Source organism: Parus major, chromosome 2, assembly GCF_001522545.3.
Source record: "Parus major isolate Abel chromosome 2, Parus_major1.1, whole genome shotgun sequence".
Lineage (NCBI taxonomy): Eukaryota > Metazoa > Chordata > Aves > Passeriformes > Paridae > Parus > Parus major.
Window position 1 is genome coordinate 79,366,394 of NC_031769.1, and position 16,837 is coordinate 79,383,230.

Below are 16,837 nucleotides of genomic sequence, written 5' to 3' on the forward strand. Positions count from 1 at the left end.
AATGAAAGAAAACCTACCTCCCTTCCCAGCAAGAAGTGAGTTTCATTGCTATGGAGAGCAGCAAGGCAATGAATAACCAAATGCTTTGGCCTGCTGTGCATGTGCACAGATGTATCTTGGTGCATGGGATAAAAGTGATTAATTTCTGCAGGCTGCATAATAAATACTATTGGGGGGAAGTGTTTACAGGGCAGTGAAGCTCCTTCTTGCACTGAATGGTTCTGAACCTATCAAGGCATTCCTCTGAAGTGGGCCAGGTCACATTAGGCCATGTAATGTCTAAAACGAAACCCAAGTGATGTTGCAAGTATTGCTGCGTCCAGGTAGTGTGCAAAATGTGTCTTGGGCTGGGCTTTGCCTACCTTTGTCCCTGATGCCAGTGCCACAGGCACACATCCATCTTTTAGGAGTTCAGCTGAGTCCAAGGTGCCCTTGCTGCTTACCAGCACCTGCTTTGGAAGTGAATCTTTGGGTGTTTGTACAGGGCCTAATAGCAACACAATCTGAGGATGTCTTAGGCAGCTTTTCTTCTGCCAAAGTACTCAGTAGCATTCCCCACTTATGGGTTACCTCCCTTGAGGACTTTGGTTGCTTTTATAGGAATATGGCTGGTGAATGTTGTCCAAGCATTCACTTCTATACCACCAGAACTGCTTTTGACTCCCATAAATTGCTGGGAGAGGCATTTCATGGTCTTCTGTAATTCACCTTGTTATGCAGGTGTTGGCTGTCTACAGAGTCCATCTTAACATGGTGGATTCCTATCAAGTCCATCAGGAAGGGGCACACACTTCTTGTTTAACTTGACTTGAGGTACAGGAAAAAATGAAGGCTCCCTAAGGCCTGGTATGTTGCTTGTTTATAGGCAAACTGTAGGTCAGTCTGTGATGTTTCTATTTCTGCTTGAAAAGGGATAAACTTGATATACAGAGCTGCTGGTAGTAGTCAGACATCCTCAGCTGGTTGTAGAAAATCTGCATTTTTGCAATGCTTTGTGCTTTAGCTATTTCCTTGCTGTTCAGAGATAGGTAGAGGTCCCCAAGTGATGCTCCCCAAAATGAGCTCCCTGCAGCATGTTGTGCACATTTGCCTTTTGCCCTCCCCATAGTCACACACAGAGGGTTCTCACTCCTTTGGTGCTTTTGTGACATATATGCAGAAATGGGAACATGTGAGTTCAGCTGGAATCAAGATGACCTTTCTATAGGTATTTACTTTGCTTATTCTTGCCTAGGGAGGTAAAACATTTTTTACTGAAATATCTTCTTTCCTAGATAGTTATCAAAGGTAAAGCTTTAAGCACAATGTAGTGCATCCTTACAGAATATAGGTTCATTAGCTTAAACATTAACATCAAAAACTAAACATATAACAGTATTCTTCTTTTGTTTAGTCAAGTGTTTTATTCATTCATTTGGGTTTTAGCATTACCTTCTCATTAAGTTATTCAGATTCCTTGCAATCTTCCTTCAATACATTGAATTTTCCAAAGACAATATGACCATAGAAGAATCAAGTTTTGCATAGTTGAATAGTGATGGAGGATTCTTTCTGTAAGTCAGGTAGAATTAAGTAGAACAGTAGTCTTATTTGTAACTAGAACATTTGAAGTATATACAGATGCAATGACTACCACAAATAAAAGAAGAATAAATATATCACAGTTATTCTTCTGAGTTTGGGTTAAGGGAGGTAGTAATCCTATCTGCTTGAGTTCTCAGCTCAGTCATATTTTATGCTACAACTTCTAATGTTGTACTAATGTAGTTCTGTTTAAAATCCCTACCTCAAACTCTTAAGGTGGGCTCAGGTTATTATAGTTCAGAACAACTTGATAAAGAATTTTATTGCACATCTTCCTCAGTCAAAGATACTAATATTAGCAGACATATATAATGAGGCATAGGAATATGCAGAAAAGTGGTTGCTAATGCATTTTTCTTCAGAAAAATATTATAAAGCAAGAATACATTTTGCTGAACTTGCTGAAAAATTTATAAGGACAATACTTCTGTTAATTATTAGTTTTTTTGTCTTTTCATGTATTTGATTTAACTATACAGTAAATTGTACTGATCTCTTGTGAAACTGGGAAGCACCTGAAAGAAAAGGACAAAAAAGTATGCTGTTTTATTCACTCAAGCAGATTTGGCACAGTCGTGTGACAACCTAAAGGCTTCCTGCACAAAGAGGTCAGGTTGCTTCAGTCAGGAATCCTTTCCAGGCCAAAAGCAGGGGAAGCTCAGTTTAAAAAAGGGGAAAAAAAGGAAAAATAAAGAGCATCTATATTAAAACTATTTTCTAGGGAAACCCTTTAAAAGTTTGTTTGCGAGACTCTGGCATTGGTTTGCAACCAAGAAATGGTAGCGTCAATATCCAACAAGCTAAAGATCATGAATTTAACTAAGGAAAACAGCACTCTTTCTATACCAGAATATACTGATATCTTTGTAGGAGCAAATACAACTTTAATAGAGAATCAAAGAATATTTTAAATTGGAAAAGACCTTTATGACCATATAGTCCAAGCATTAACCCAGCACTGACAAGTCCACCACCAAACCATGTCCCCAGAACATGTCTACTCATCTCTTAAATACTTTTAAGGATGGGGACTCACCACTGCCCTGTGCAGCCTGGTTCATGTTCTACATGTTGTATAAGAAGGTAGAATTAGGATAAAAATTCTCATGGTTGGTCTGCTATCATGACTCTAAGAGCTACATTATTTATTGAAAGACCATTACAGTAGTGATGAGGAGAAGTGTGACTAAAATTGGAAAAGTCAAAATGTAGTGAAAATTCATTGTGATCCTGAGATTAATATGGATACGATACAGTGTTTCTGTGTAAGTCAGACAAGTGATACTGGGGATTACTATGAATCAACCACAAGTGATTCATTGAACAGAATGAACTTTGTTACATTTTGTACAAGTTTGCTACTTAAAAAGGGCTAAGCTAGAATTCCTGGAAGTGGTTCACTCTTTATGCATGACTTGATTTTCTTTTTTAACTTATTTGGATGAAGTGGCATAGGTTTTTACATCATTGTGTTCTTGCCAGCAACCTAGTAATTCATTCTGTCATCAAGAATGCCACCCAGGATAGTGCATTTCTTTCTGGCTGGTGTGGTGATACCTATTACACAGAAATCTGGTTACTGGAAGATGGATTCTAAAGTGGAAAGCAGTACATTGATTATTATGAATTGTGCTAATTACAGAAAGGAAGAATGCTCTCAAATCCCAGTGTGTCAGATGAAGCTGCAATTATTTAGTAAATCTGAAAATTAGACAAAAGGAATATAAAATTCGGAAAAGTGTAACTTCAAAAAGAGTCACTATCCCTGCAGTTTGCAGTTATTATTGTTTGTCCGAGGACTCTGTTAACATTTATCTTCAATATTGTTAATTTCAGTGGACTTGAGTACAAGAATTTTAGTTCACTGTCTCATCAAAGGGCTGGCTTAATCTATGACCTCTCAGTAGAGTCAGTCAATATAAACCGCAGATCATAGATATTAGGAAATTTATGATGGTGTATAGGTTTGAACTTGCCAGGTTAAGATTTGATGCCAGGTAGAAATTAAAAGTCCTTTTAGAACTATTTTTATGTAAATTAGATGACTTTTTTTAAAAACACTATCAAATATAGTAAATATTGACACAAATTCTTTACTATAAAAATAGACATCCACAAGGAAGCATTTAATTTCATTTACATTACTATTGTTCAGAACATAGATAGTAGCAGGTATTCTGACATATTCATAAGTGATCCAGCATCTTCTGGGAAAAGGGAAAAAAATTAGAGATTTAAATCCATTTACTCATCGAAAAAAGCATTTAGTCTCAACATCAGAAAATAAACAAAGAAATAAAGAAATAAATATAATTTTTTGAAAAGGTAAAATAATTTCAGTCTTTGTTTTTTTTTTTAACTTATGGATGCAACAGATAATGTTCCTCTCCCCTATAAGAATCTTATAAAAGTGTCCAGAAAAATCTTTCATGAGTCATGAGTGTAATAATCAGTTCACTGTTATCAAAAGAATGTTTAATACTGAGTAACTGCAATCCTTTCTGTATTCTTGTAATGTGACAAAAGCCTGTATTGAAGCATAAACAGAACATACCTTGGAAGAAAGTGTAGTCATTGCCTAACTGAATATCCAATTCATTTTATCATCCATTTGAATGTATCTTTCATTTTATTGAAAAAAAATACCCTACCTAACCAATCCTCTGATATGCATGTTCATTATTTTAAAATTAAGACCTTCTGTTGCTTAAGTGCTTGCACAAAGAAGCACAAACACATCTAAATTTACTCTTCTTTGTAGGCCAATTGAATTAATTTAGCCGCACATTTGAATAATATAAAAATGCACATATTGATCAGTAGAACCAGGAATCATACTCATAATTTCTTTCAGAAATCACATATAACTATTCACTTGAGAAAGCAATTTATAATTTTCTCAATAAACATGGAGTATCAGACAAATGGAAGGATCCAGAAAAGTAGAATGCTGATGTTTTTGCTTTGAAAGTATTGTTTGTTTATCAAGCCCAAGGGTCCAATTTGTACATGTATGATTCAAATTACTTAATAAAGAAATAAAGCTGCTTCCCTCCAGCTGAGTGAATGCTGTACAAGTCATTAATTAATATATATATATAAAATCATGTATTCTAAATATGTTTTTTATTAATAAGTGTGTTCTTCTCTTAAATCAGTTCCTTCAGAATAAATTTGTGTCTGAATATTCATGGTACACTACAGAACAATTTAATTTAAAATTATTGGTTTTTTTTCTTTCTCTTTCCAGTTCAGCAGAAGAGCAGTTTCACTGGCAAACACAAGGTAATGTACTTATCTACATGTATGTATTACTTATATTCTCTCCTAGAAGGATCATTTTTACCTAAAGAAGATGTAGGGGAAAACCATACTGATGTATGTGGAGGTTTTTGTTGGGGTTTTTGTGTGTTTTTTCTCATTGGTAGTGTGTGAAAACTCTACTTAAAAAGTGACAAGATTTGGAAAAAAAGTTGTTAGGTGGTTGTTAGGGTTGACAAAAAATACACTGAAACTAATGTAGAGTTTTGAGAGGGGGGCATTGCTAAATATGTCTGTGGCTACTAGACCTAAATTTGCTTTTATTAATCCAATTCCCTTATAAGCTGTGACTGCTTAGTCACATATAACTGGTTTTAGCTTTTGTCTTGTATATAGCTTAACCTTTTTGCCCTTCTTTTATGTTTTTATGTTGTTAATTTAATTACAGATGGTCAGAAGGATATAGAAGATGAGCTCACTACTGGTCTGGAGCTGGTGGACTCCTGTATTAGATCACTGCAGGAATCAGGGATACTCGATCCACAGGACTATTCAGCCGGTGAAAGTAAGTTGCTAGAGATAAATTTTGTAGAACCCAAGAATTTCATGCTTTAAAACTGAATGTATGTATTTAAGTGCTGCTAGTTTTTTTGGGGAAAAACAAGTGCATGAAAAATATTTAAAGGAAAATATTTTCTAATTGCAATGTTGCTGTACTATACTATAAGGTCATGTTACAAAACTTCAGCATCACTACCATAAAAACAACATTCAAACAGCAATTTTTCACTATGCAGAGGTAATAAAATGAAAATAGTGGGTGGCTGTGAGGAAGTCTGATGTATAATTGTAACCACTTGGCCAGGTAGCTGGTAACTCCTTACAACCAAAAATTTCTTCTGGATACACAGACAGAAATAAGTGAACTTAAAGATGATGCAGAGAACGTCAGCTGTAGCAAGAAAGGTGGTCTTTTTTTTTTCCAAGGTTGGCTCACTGGTCACTTACCAGCCATTCTGTGTGGAAAACTGTGCAGTAAGTGCATGGATTGTTGGCTAAAACGAGCCACTGGGGAAGTGAATCAAGGCTAAACAACAGCAAAAGTGAACAAGACAAAAGACATGCTACTCAATGTGTTTGTAGAGCAGATGTCTACCAACAGTTGCGCTCATGAGTCACACTGAGACTTCTTTCCAGCATGTTAACTGGTCTGTTATCAGAGGTAGCATTAGATGATGAAAAAGCAGGTTAATTCCCTAGTTACCTTTCTTTTTCCTCAGGCTCCTATCTCATATTCTGCCTCCATCTGCCACAATATATACCCACTTTCACTTCCCTGCCACTGCAGCTCCTGACACTGGCTTGACTTTTTTTTTTTTTTTTTTTTTTTTTTTTTTTTTTTTTTTTTTTTTTTTTTTTGTTAGCATTCATTTTTGCTCAGTTGATCCCTGCTTCCCAGTACCTTCTGACTGAATCATATCTTTGGAGGTGGCTGCCCAAATTCAGCTTTCTTGATATATCAAAGGGGATAATCTCTCCTTCATCTGAAAAGGCTGATGTATTGTGACAGCCACCTTCTGCAAAGCATGAGAAGACATCACCTGCAATGTGGTCATCAGGTGACAAAAGAAAGACATTGCACATTGGATGCAGAATTTTAATTTGTCAGAATATTTTTCATTATTTTAAACCAAGGTTTGCTGTCAAGTTCAAACTGACAATCCTGGGACAACAGAAAATTTTTCATTTTTCATGTGCACAAGATTTCTGGGCCAACAGTGTCACTAACACTTTTTTAATGGTTTTGCTTAATCTGAACACAGTCTATGTATCATTGACATCTGTTAAAATGTTGCTTGATCTGAACAAACTGAGGAAAACATGATGAAACAATGTAAGCCCTTGGTTTTTTTCTTCATTTGGGGGTGAGGACAAACAAAACATATTAGCATTATAAGGATTGCCTTCAAAATGTGATTCTATGATAGAAAAATGAAACTGGGTAGATGGCAATAGAGGAGACTGAGAGCAGAGTGGGGGCAACTTGTATGGAAAACTGCCAGAAACTGGCTTAAGAGATGGAAACTGGAAAAAATGGTAGAGAAAGATGAAGATAGTACTTGGAATGAATTCTGTGGACGTGAAGAAAACTAATACTAAAGAAATTTCTGGGGAGTATCATGATAAGCTAAAACACAAATAGGAATGCAGGTAGATAGAAAAAAGAATAAAGAACATGGGCAAATGGGAAACAGTGATGGAGAGGAGGAACAATAGAGATGGATTTGTAGAGGATCATCAGGAGAGGAACCAAGATTTGTTGAAGCCAGAAGTCAACAGAATATTGAAAGCTGAGTTTGCTTGGCTGGATGATTTGTTTGTGGGAGCAAGAGTTAGGTGCAAAGAGAGGAAACAATGCAGTGTTGGGAATGACAGCCAAGAAAAGGAAAGGTGTTATCACTATGGACAGGACAGTAGCTGTCCCTAAGAAACAGGTTTGGAGAGAACAGGCAGGTTCATGTGCTCACAAGGGAGCAGGCTTCCCCCATGGCTGCAAGCTTTATCTTCTGCATAGTCAGGAAATATTTGTAAAGCATTTTGTCAGTGCCCTTATTCCTCTGCTCTGAGCTCAGCTTGTAATAAAACTAGATTGCTATTTGCCATTTATGGGTTTAATTAGGAATCATATCTATATGCCAAAGCTAACAGTTGCAGCTCTGCTAATCACTCATAAATGCAATTAGGATGTCATATACTGGATTGTTTTTCTGGTTTGGGGGTCTTTTTTTGAATTTCAAGTAAAATGTTACAAACACATCAAACAGGTAAACTGTTACTGTGTTTTAAAAGTCAAAAGTACAAAAGTTAAAATTGTCTGTACAGCTTAATTTGAATTTCTTATGAATGCTTTAGAAAAAAAATATTATCATGCCCTATTTTCTACATTTTCTATCCATGCCTCATTTACCCAAGCTGAGGCTCAAATTGCAACGTCACACTAGAGGGGAGAGTGTTTCTGACTTCTGTAAGCAATCAGTAGAACACATACACACAATGAAAACAAAAGTCTCATATTTACTTATTATTTTATTGTGTCCCTCCTTTGCATCATAAAGTTTTCATGTTATAGTGGTGAAATAATTCAAAATATTTTCTACTGTTACATAGTTTTAGGTGCTCCCAGTTAGGTGTGCTGAGAACAAACAGTTGTAACAGAACACTGTGGGGGAACAGTCTTAAATATTTGAAGCATGAGACAAAAAGGAAGTTTAAAGCCCACTCTGAAATGTCTCAAATACAGTATTTGTGTTTCCTACACACTTCAGTTCTTAATCCTTTCAATCTCAAAATGGGAAATGAGATCTATATAAATGTCTTACTTTACAGGTATTCCAAAAATCACCATTTGTGATGTATCTGAAGTAAATGTTGACTGCTGTAGATTTATCCACGAGATTGCTATTTTTTGTTTTCTTTGTATTGAACATTTTTCAATGGAGACCTGATGTGATGCAGTCAAAAACACAGAACCATTTTGCATTGTGTGCACTGGCCATAAGGCAAGGAAGGAGGGGAGGGGAAGAGTGATGACTCAGAAAAGGAAACTTAGTCTGACATTTTCTAACTTTTGAGCTCCCAATTTGACAATTTTAGTTATGTTTACTTCTCTGCAGTTTGACTGCAAAGCTGTATTTTAAGTAACAAGACTGAGTCTGAGGAGAGCATTTCCCACCTGCCATGCATTTGAAGCAGATTTTTTAAAATCTTATGAAAGCCTGCCTAGTGATGTGACCACAGTTTCCTTTTCTGAAGGGTGTGCATCTAGTCTAATGACTTAATCTATCAGTAGCCCTGCCTTTGTAGAGGATTAGTGTGTCTCTACTCAGAATCTTTACAATTTGGTTTCATGCACTCTGATTTTCTCAGACTTAGTTTTAAGAAGTAATCACATAGCTATCAGCTGTTATAATACTCTAAATTCCAAACATCACATGTGGTATTCCTTTAGTAGCAAATAAAACCCATGAAAAAAAGGCAAATAGGACAAGTCACATGAAAGGGCTTACACAGGAGGCGCTCTGTATTGCTAATAGACATGCTTGCTAATTATCTTCACTGAGTGTGAATCAGCAAATGTAAAAAGACACGTAAGTATATAAAACTTATTAATTTGGTTAAATTAAAGCAGAGTGATCACTGGTTTTAAAATAATTATTATCAGACAGGCAGATTCATAAGTGCTGCAAGCTTCCTGTGGTGGAGCTGACCATGAGACAAGGTTATATGCAACTTAGAGGAACCCCTGCACTGTTGCTCACCTCTTTCTTCTGTCCCAACTTGTAAGTTGTCTTCCTCAAACTGTGTGCTTCCAGGTACAACCAACAGACAAAAAGTCAGCAAACTTCCAGAATTATGCAAGAAGTTGCACCTCAGTAGAGACCCAAGCCTGCATCTCCATGGTCCAGTTTCCCATACTGCAGTGATTTCTTGTTATCTCTGTGTAGTGCTAGATCTGTCAAAACTATGTCACTCTAATTTGCATCAAACATAGCATTGTTTTGTGGCCTCAGAGGGGCGTTCAGCCTGTCCTGAGTGTTCCTGGGGATCATCAGCAGAACAACAACAGTGGTACACACATCCCCTCCGTCCCCAAGGGAGGGCACATACAGGCTGCTGCTTTAGTGTCAGTAGCCATTAGCTACAGGGACCAACCTGGACCCTCTGGGTCACCCTGAGGGCACTCAATCAGTCCTCCTCCCTGCTCTACATTGCTGTAACACCCAGCTTGCCTGGCTGCTCCTCTCTGGAAATATTTCTTCCTTCCACCATTACCTTTTTCTAATGGGAACTCAAAAATACTACTTTTGCACAAATGAAGATAAGTAACTGTCACCTTAAATAGGGTCAGGGAAAAGACCAGACATGTGAGAACCAATGTGATCACATATAAGACACTGGAAACGAGTCATGGAAGAGGGATGAGAATGCACAGTAAGTGCGGGACCTGAAATCACTGGGTGAGGAAACATGCAGGGGAACAAAATTTAGTTTAGGACACAGATAACATTAGGGATGTTTCAGGAGACACAGCAGTACTGAACAGTAAATGTAGCTCAGGAAAGGTATTTTCATGGCAGAATGGTTTAATTTAGTGAGGAAAAGCATGTGAAAATAAATTTTGTGAGGGCTGAGTATGCACTCTGGACACAAAAAAATTAGTATTTCTGATTAGAAATCTTGGAAAAAAGTGGGATAAAAGAAGCAAGACATTATTTCCTCCCCTTTCCATCACTGCATCACTGTCTCAAAATCACACAACTACTTCAGATCCATTCCTTTTACTACCTTATCAATGCATCTCCTTTTTTGTTGTTTTTTTTTTTTTTTTCCCATTTTTCCACTCACATTATATGTAAGAACAATTGAAAAGGTGGAAAGCTGCATGGAAGGGAGAGTAAACATAAATATATAGGTATCTGAGTTAAGAAGATTTCTTGCTGTGGACATTTGTCATTAAGGTTTGATAAGGTTGCAGTCTGGCCTGCAGGTAAGTGGGAAAGGTCCTGATGAACTGCTTGAGGCCCAAGATGTCCATCTGCTGTGACAGAGAAACTGGAGTCCTCTAAGCAGTTGTTAAGACCAAACTACCTTTTCCTGATGATATTTGTAAATTTGCAGTTTACAGATCAGTAGTGTAATGTAAAAGTGGAACAAGAGGAAAAGCTGGTTCTATATTTCTTTCCCTTCTATTAGTTTCTCTGTCCCCCTATTCCTGTGAGTCATCAGCAAGCCACTTTTGAGGATTGACATAACACTGACATCAAAACCACTTCTGAGATAATTAGCTGAAGCTCACTGAGTCTTTAGAGAATATGCTGCATCCTTACAGTCTACAGTGGTGGACACAGGCAGTGGTTTTACCTTCTTAGCAAGAAGAGGGTTAGAAGACTTCTAACATTACTGAAAAAATCCGTTAACACTTTCTCCCTAACTTAAACCACAGGCTCAAATGTCTGCTAATACAGAAGTCTCTAATTTTAATTTAAGATATCTATTAAATCTTCCACACTTTTTCTTTTGGTTCAGCTTCCACAAAATGACCATAAAACCAGTTTTTGAAGGATTACAGGGCAGATTTACAAGAGCTCTCAGTGTTTATGTTTCTAACTGAAACAGAGTAATTTCACTCTTTTTTACTTGCTTCATCACTTCATGTGGCAACTTCCCTTGTTTGCTCTCTAAATTGACAGCACAGACTGTAGGAACAGATCTCTTGTTGACATGGATCAGAAAACTTTCTGAATAGTTCTCCCAATTGTCTTGATAATTTTTAAATGCTCATTTTTAATTTCAGTTAATTTCAGATTTTAGATTTTAAGTTTCTATGACGATTACAATTTTTCCCACACAACACTGCCAGTACTCCAGATGAATTTTTTTTTCCCACATTTTCTGGATACATATTTTTATTTATGTCTGTGACCCTATTGTCCTGGTGCTCTGGATTAATTGCAGAATCCAGAGCACTGATAAAGGAATAAATACAATGTAGATTTAATAATACTATCTTCTTGGCTAAAGCCATTTCATAATGTGCTTCACAGATGCTACATATTGACAGAAATGCAGGCAATTAAGGATGTCCAAGTTTTTCTAGGGAAGAAAGAGCATGGTTTACCACTCTGGTCTTAATCTCACAATATATTAACTCTTTTAGTCATTTGATACTATTTGCCCCAAATGCAGCACAAATATGTAGCAGTCTCATTTAGATGCTGGGGTTTTTCCCTCTGAAGAATGAACTATGTTACAAGAACATTTTACCACATGAAATTATATATAGATGTTGCATTAGACAGATGAGAATTTCACTTAAAACCTCTGGTTAATTATGTGGCTGGGAAGTTAGGCTATACTCTTACTTTATTCTCTTAATTCATTTTTGTTTCAGCAATTTTTTGTAATAAGAGGGATCTTCCTCACCCAGTGGAAAAGCATATGTCCCAGCTTGAAAAAAGCACTCCTTGTTCAACCTGTATGATTTTCAGCCTGTATCAACTGCTTTTATTATAGATACTGAAAATGGATTGAAACAAAAAGGCATTTACACAATGAATGTGTAAAGAATGTGCATTTATGTGTATTCCATCCCATAGCTCTTGCTTTGTGAAATTGCCACCTGTCAGATGGATGGACATGCTCAATGTGATGAAATTTGGCAACAGTGGACCTCACAGTTTCTTGATAGATGAAGTTATTTCCATTTCATTATCTGCTGAGATAGAGCCAGGGTGATCCAGTTATTCATTTTGTGTGCACACAAAGGAGGTGTTCTTGTGGGATCTCCTTGTAAACATACACATTAATAAAATCATGTGCTCTTTGAGTACATTTCCAAGCTGGAAAACCTCTAGGAAGTGTGCATGCCCCTCCTCCATTTCAGGATCAGAATCTTTAGAGTAGAAGTAGCATAAGTGCATAACAAGGGTACACTATCTTTCTGTCTGCTGCATTAATGCAAACCTGGCAGTGTCTGACTCAACAATACATAGCTCCAGATAAACTTCCCAGAGTATGAAGTCTGAGGAAATTTTGATTTATTGCAGAAACTTTTGTTAGTATTGTAATATATTTAGGGTAAATATGGTTGGACATTTTGGCTGCCTCTCTTTATTCCATTCATCTCTTCTAAAACAAGCCTTTGGCCAATCTTCACTTTGAAACTTTGGGGTTTTAAAGTCAACTTTGTAATGGAGTAAATCTCTGAAAGGGGGGACAGTGCTTTTCAAAGGGTGATTTCACAGCTCATTGTATGTTCTCACAGAGAAAGCTGTGTCTCAGCTGTGAGTCAAATTCAGTCTTTTGACATAGCTGTTAAATATGTAGATTTCTTAGAAATGGGGATAAGATGTTGTTTCCTTTACTCATCTCCCCTTTCTGGCCCTACTCACCCTAAGTGTGAGCATGAAATAACTGTTAAGTCATTTAACATTGTAACAGCCAATGCCTGATCACAAACAGAAACCTGCTTCCAAGGGGCAATTCTCAGCAGGAGATGAACGTCCTTACAAAATAGCTGACCATGAAAAGTTTCTGTAGAAGCTACCCGACTAAGACATTAGGATTTGATAAAACAAAGACAGCTCTAGTGCTGCTGAGAGCCAGCTCTTACATCTCAGCATCAATGTTTATAGCCAGTGCTGCCTCAGGAAATCAGCACTAAACATCCTAAGCTTAGAATCTATTGTTTTCATTCTGTCACAGTCAAAGCTCAAAGGCATCGAGAATAGCACCAGAAGAAGAGCTGTAGCTCAAACACTGTCATGCAGTACTCCATCACCTCTGCCCTTTTGGGTATCAGGATGGTGTAACAGACACATCTTTGTTGCTGACAAATTACATGCAATTCATGTCAGTGTTCTTACTTTAAAAGAGCATGAATGAAGTTTACCTTTTTGGCCTCTTCCCGTATGCAGGCAAGAGACCAAACTTAGGAGCATATGGGTTTTCACCATTAGGATTCCTGAAAGACTTTGGTATCCACTTCAGGATGGACTCAGGTCCAGCTGATCTTGTTACTCTTTGCATTGCTGCCTATCTTCAAGTTCATGTGTGGTTTTTGTAAGCAGGAAACATGGTGAAAGCTGAATGAACCACCAGTGTTCAGGTAAGCAGTTCATGCTTTCCCTGGTTTCCTCAGGGGTGGCATAGAAGTTGCTGTGGGCTTCAATCATCTCAATTCTTCTGCAGCCCCTCACAATGCAACCCACTGGTAGGTGCCTGGGTGAGTTTATAGGCTTCTAGGGGGAAAGCACTAGAAGCCACTGGCAGAAGTGCTGTTCAAAACTGATGGCCCAGTACATGCCCATATTACTAGACCTAAACTTCTGCAGGCTGCCTCTTGCAATTTCCTTGGAAGTTCTCCAGGTGGAGACACTCACACCATCTTAATATCCTGCCTTCTCCCTTCCTATGCTCTCTTGCCTTTTCTTAGTTCCCCATCTTTCCCTAAACCACCCATTTCTGTCCTACCACAACCTTGTCTTTTGCATCCTTTCTTGTTTCAATTCCTATCTTTTCTTTTATCTTCTTCCTTTATCTTTTATTTTTCACATGGCATGCAATAAAACCTCAGTGCTTGTCCCCAAAACAGATGATCATTCATCCTCAAAGGAAAAAAAAAGTCCATCAAAACCCCCCCCAAAACCCACATGCATTTTCCTGCATATAAGTGACCTTGCTATCCTGACTTTTCACATGCCTTCCCATTATCTAGAAGCAAACACAGATTGTGCACTGTTGTGTCATGTTGGGAGTCCAGAGATAACACTATGAGAACATTGCAACTAAGGAATTTCTAATTTCCCTCAATTTCTGCACAGCAGCCTGTAGGCTGAATTTTTCTTTCAGTGTGCTGTGACTTGTAACATTTTTTGGATTTCTTGGAGTTTACTTACATCTGCAAGATGAAACATGTTTTTATATATAAATTCCATACTGATATCACAGTATTACTTCATATCTCTGAACTTGTCCTATGATTATCTGATTTTGGTATCTAGTGCCATTTAATGCTGTGCAACAGATTTCAAATCCCTGCCTAAGGAAAACAATCCCTCACAATCTAGCATTAGTACTGTTAAAAAAAAATAGAAAGAAAAAAGAGCAGTAGCAGCAGGTAAAACATACATGGAGGTGGGAAATGGAAAGATGAGAGTCAAACCAGAACCGCAGTAACAATTAGTAGCAACATCAAAGATGGATAGGAGGTAATGATCAGTTTGTAATGCTTAGTCTGTGTCAAACACAAATCCTTTACAGGCAACCAGGTGGGTGTTCCCTCATCCACTGCAGGAAGCAGCTACTGAAACTCATTAGGAAATGACAGTGACTTATAGTAGCATCTGTAGGAGCAGAACAAAGAAAGGCTTTTGGCATCTGAACCTGCAGCACAAAAGAACATCAGTAAATATTGTGCCTGTAGTACGGGCCAGGAAATAAATGCACCCACATCCCCACAACAAACTGATAAACCTCACCCTACTCCTGCCTCAGTGGCAATGCCAGTGCCTGCACACTCGGCAGAGTCAGGAATGCCAAGAGCCACATCATTCTGGGATCTGCTGATGCCAGCTTGTGAGCATAACCATTGCGGAGATGCAACCCTGGAAAAAGAGGCAGTTGGCTTGTTAGCCTTCTGTTAAAATGATGTATGTGGAAGAGAAAATTTTGGCAGCTATGCATTTGGATTTGATTTCTGTTGTGCTACATGCAGTTTCCAGAGTTTTCAATCAAGTAAGATTTTTGTGACTTCTGTGGTAATGCAGGTTAGGGAGCTGCTTCCATTTATTCCATTTTGGCCTTAAAAATGGAGAAATGCATTTTCTCAGGACAGAGTGAGAGCAGAGAGTGGTGCACATTTATGTGGACACAGAGAAAGAAAGCAGATTGCTTTCTGGTTTATGGCAGAGGAAGTTTTGGCAGATTAAAAATATTGTAATAAAATTTTGACCTTTTTAACTTACTTTTTAATTGACTTCTGAGGCAGCTCTAAACACATTCTGAGCTGGCTCACCTCAGAGACCAAATAGTAATTTTCTTTTGTGGACAGAAAAGATTTGGGATTTAAGCCTGTCAAACGTCTGGAAAAAATGGAGTTCTACTTTGCATGAGAAGAGGAAACTTGTTCTGTGCTAGTAGTTAAGTTCACAGAACAACATAATAGTGTAATAGATCTGCTGATGTCTTTTGTATTAGATCCATATATCTGTGAGGGGTTTTATAAGCTTTTATAATTAGAAGCTGTTGGGCACTTTTTTTTTCAGCAGTCTAATTTAGGTGTATCAGAGGAGATTTGTCTGTTTCTGGGTTTGTATTTTTTCTGATAATGCATTCAGCTTCCATGTGCTTCATGTTTGTGTGATGTCTATAAACATCTGATTTTATTTCCTAGTAATAAAAAGGGAACACATTAGTTTAGTACTATTGATAGCAATTTTCAGCTGCACTAGGCACAGAGGGTAACTAGAAACACTTGATGTTTGCAGCTGGTTTTCACAGGTATAAAACACTTCAAAAATTAGGATTTAATAATGCAAAATACGTTCTTAACTGAATTAGCTTTTTTTTTTTCTGTAAACAAAGCCCATGCACCATTTTAAATGCAGTAATTCCTTTCAAAATGGGAGATTGATAATGAAAACACAAATTAAAAAATAACAAATTTTAATGCCAAAACTCAGTTTCTCAAATGGAAACATGGCAGTTCCTTCTGAGCTGGAGCTTTCTGTCTGTGTTGCAACATTCAGTGCCTCCTCCTGTATGCAAATTTTATCTTCTGGTCACATTCACAAATATATCTAATCCCATCAAGGAGCCCCACTCAGGTACTGCTCTCCTGTGGTTCCACAGTGATATTTTAATAGAGAGCAAGCTTCTGTTACAGTGAAGTGTTCTACTACTCCTAGTGTTGCAGAGTTTTACAGAAGCAGCACCAGAAAGGCTCGAGGATACTATTTTTCCTCTTTGTGTCTTCTGTAATGAAGAAATGTAATTTAGTTATTGTCCTTGCTGCCCATCTTGTTCTTGTGTTGTAGCTATCTATTGCTCCAATAAAGCTCATTGTCCTAACGGCCAATGAAAAATTATCTTATTCAGATACTATCTGATTTTAATATCTGCAGGGTTTAGCAACTAATTTCATACAATATGATTAATCTTCTACCAAAAAAAAAATTTGTTTTAATCTTGGAATCAATTTAAAACTCACATTAGTAGGGTTATCCTTGGTTTTAAACTCATTTGAGGATAGATTTCCTATTAAAAAAACAAAACAAACAAACAGAAGAAAAACAAACCAAGGCCAGCTTCTGTATTCTGAGCTTAGATATGTATAGATCTATTATTCTTGTTCAGTGCATGTATTTGAGTCCTGGTCTCCATCATCTTCAGTAATTTCTCTCATTAGTAATGGAACTCCAGATTTTCCTGC

At 37.3% G+C, this 16,837-nt stretch overlaps 1 protein-coding gene across 6 annotated transcripts in view; it reads left to right on the plus strand.

Moving 5' to 3' along the window:
- Positions 1–16,837, plus strand: part of CTNND2 (catenin delta 2) — a 701,753-nt gene that overhangs the window by 365,201 nt on the left and 319,715 nt on the right. For all 6 annotated transcript variants that reach the window (XM_015653580.3, XM_015653594.2, XM_015653620.2 and 3 more), the window contains 2 exons: positions 4,835–4,869; positions 5,294–5,410. In XM_015653580.3, coding sequence (XP_015509066.1) covers positions 4,835–4,869; positions 5,294–5,410 — 152 coding nt within the window. The remainder of the gene's footprint in view (positions 1–4,834; positions 4,870–5,293; positions 5,411–16,837) is intronic.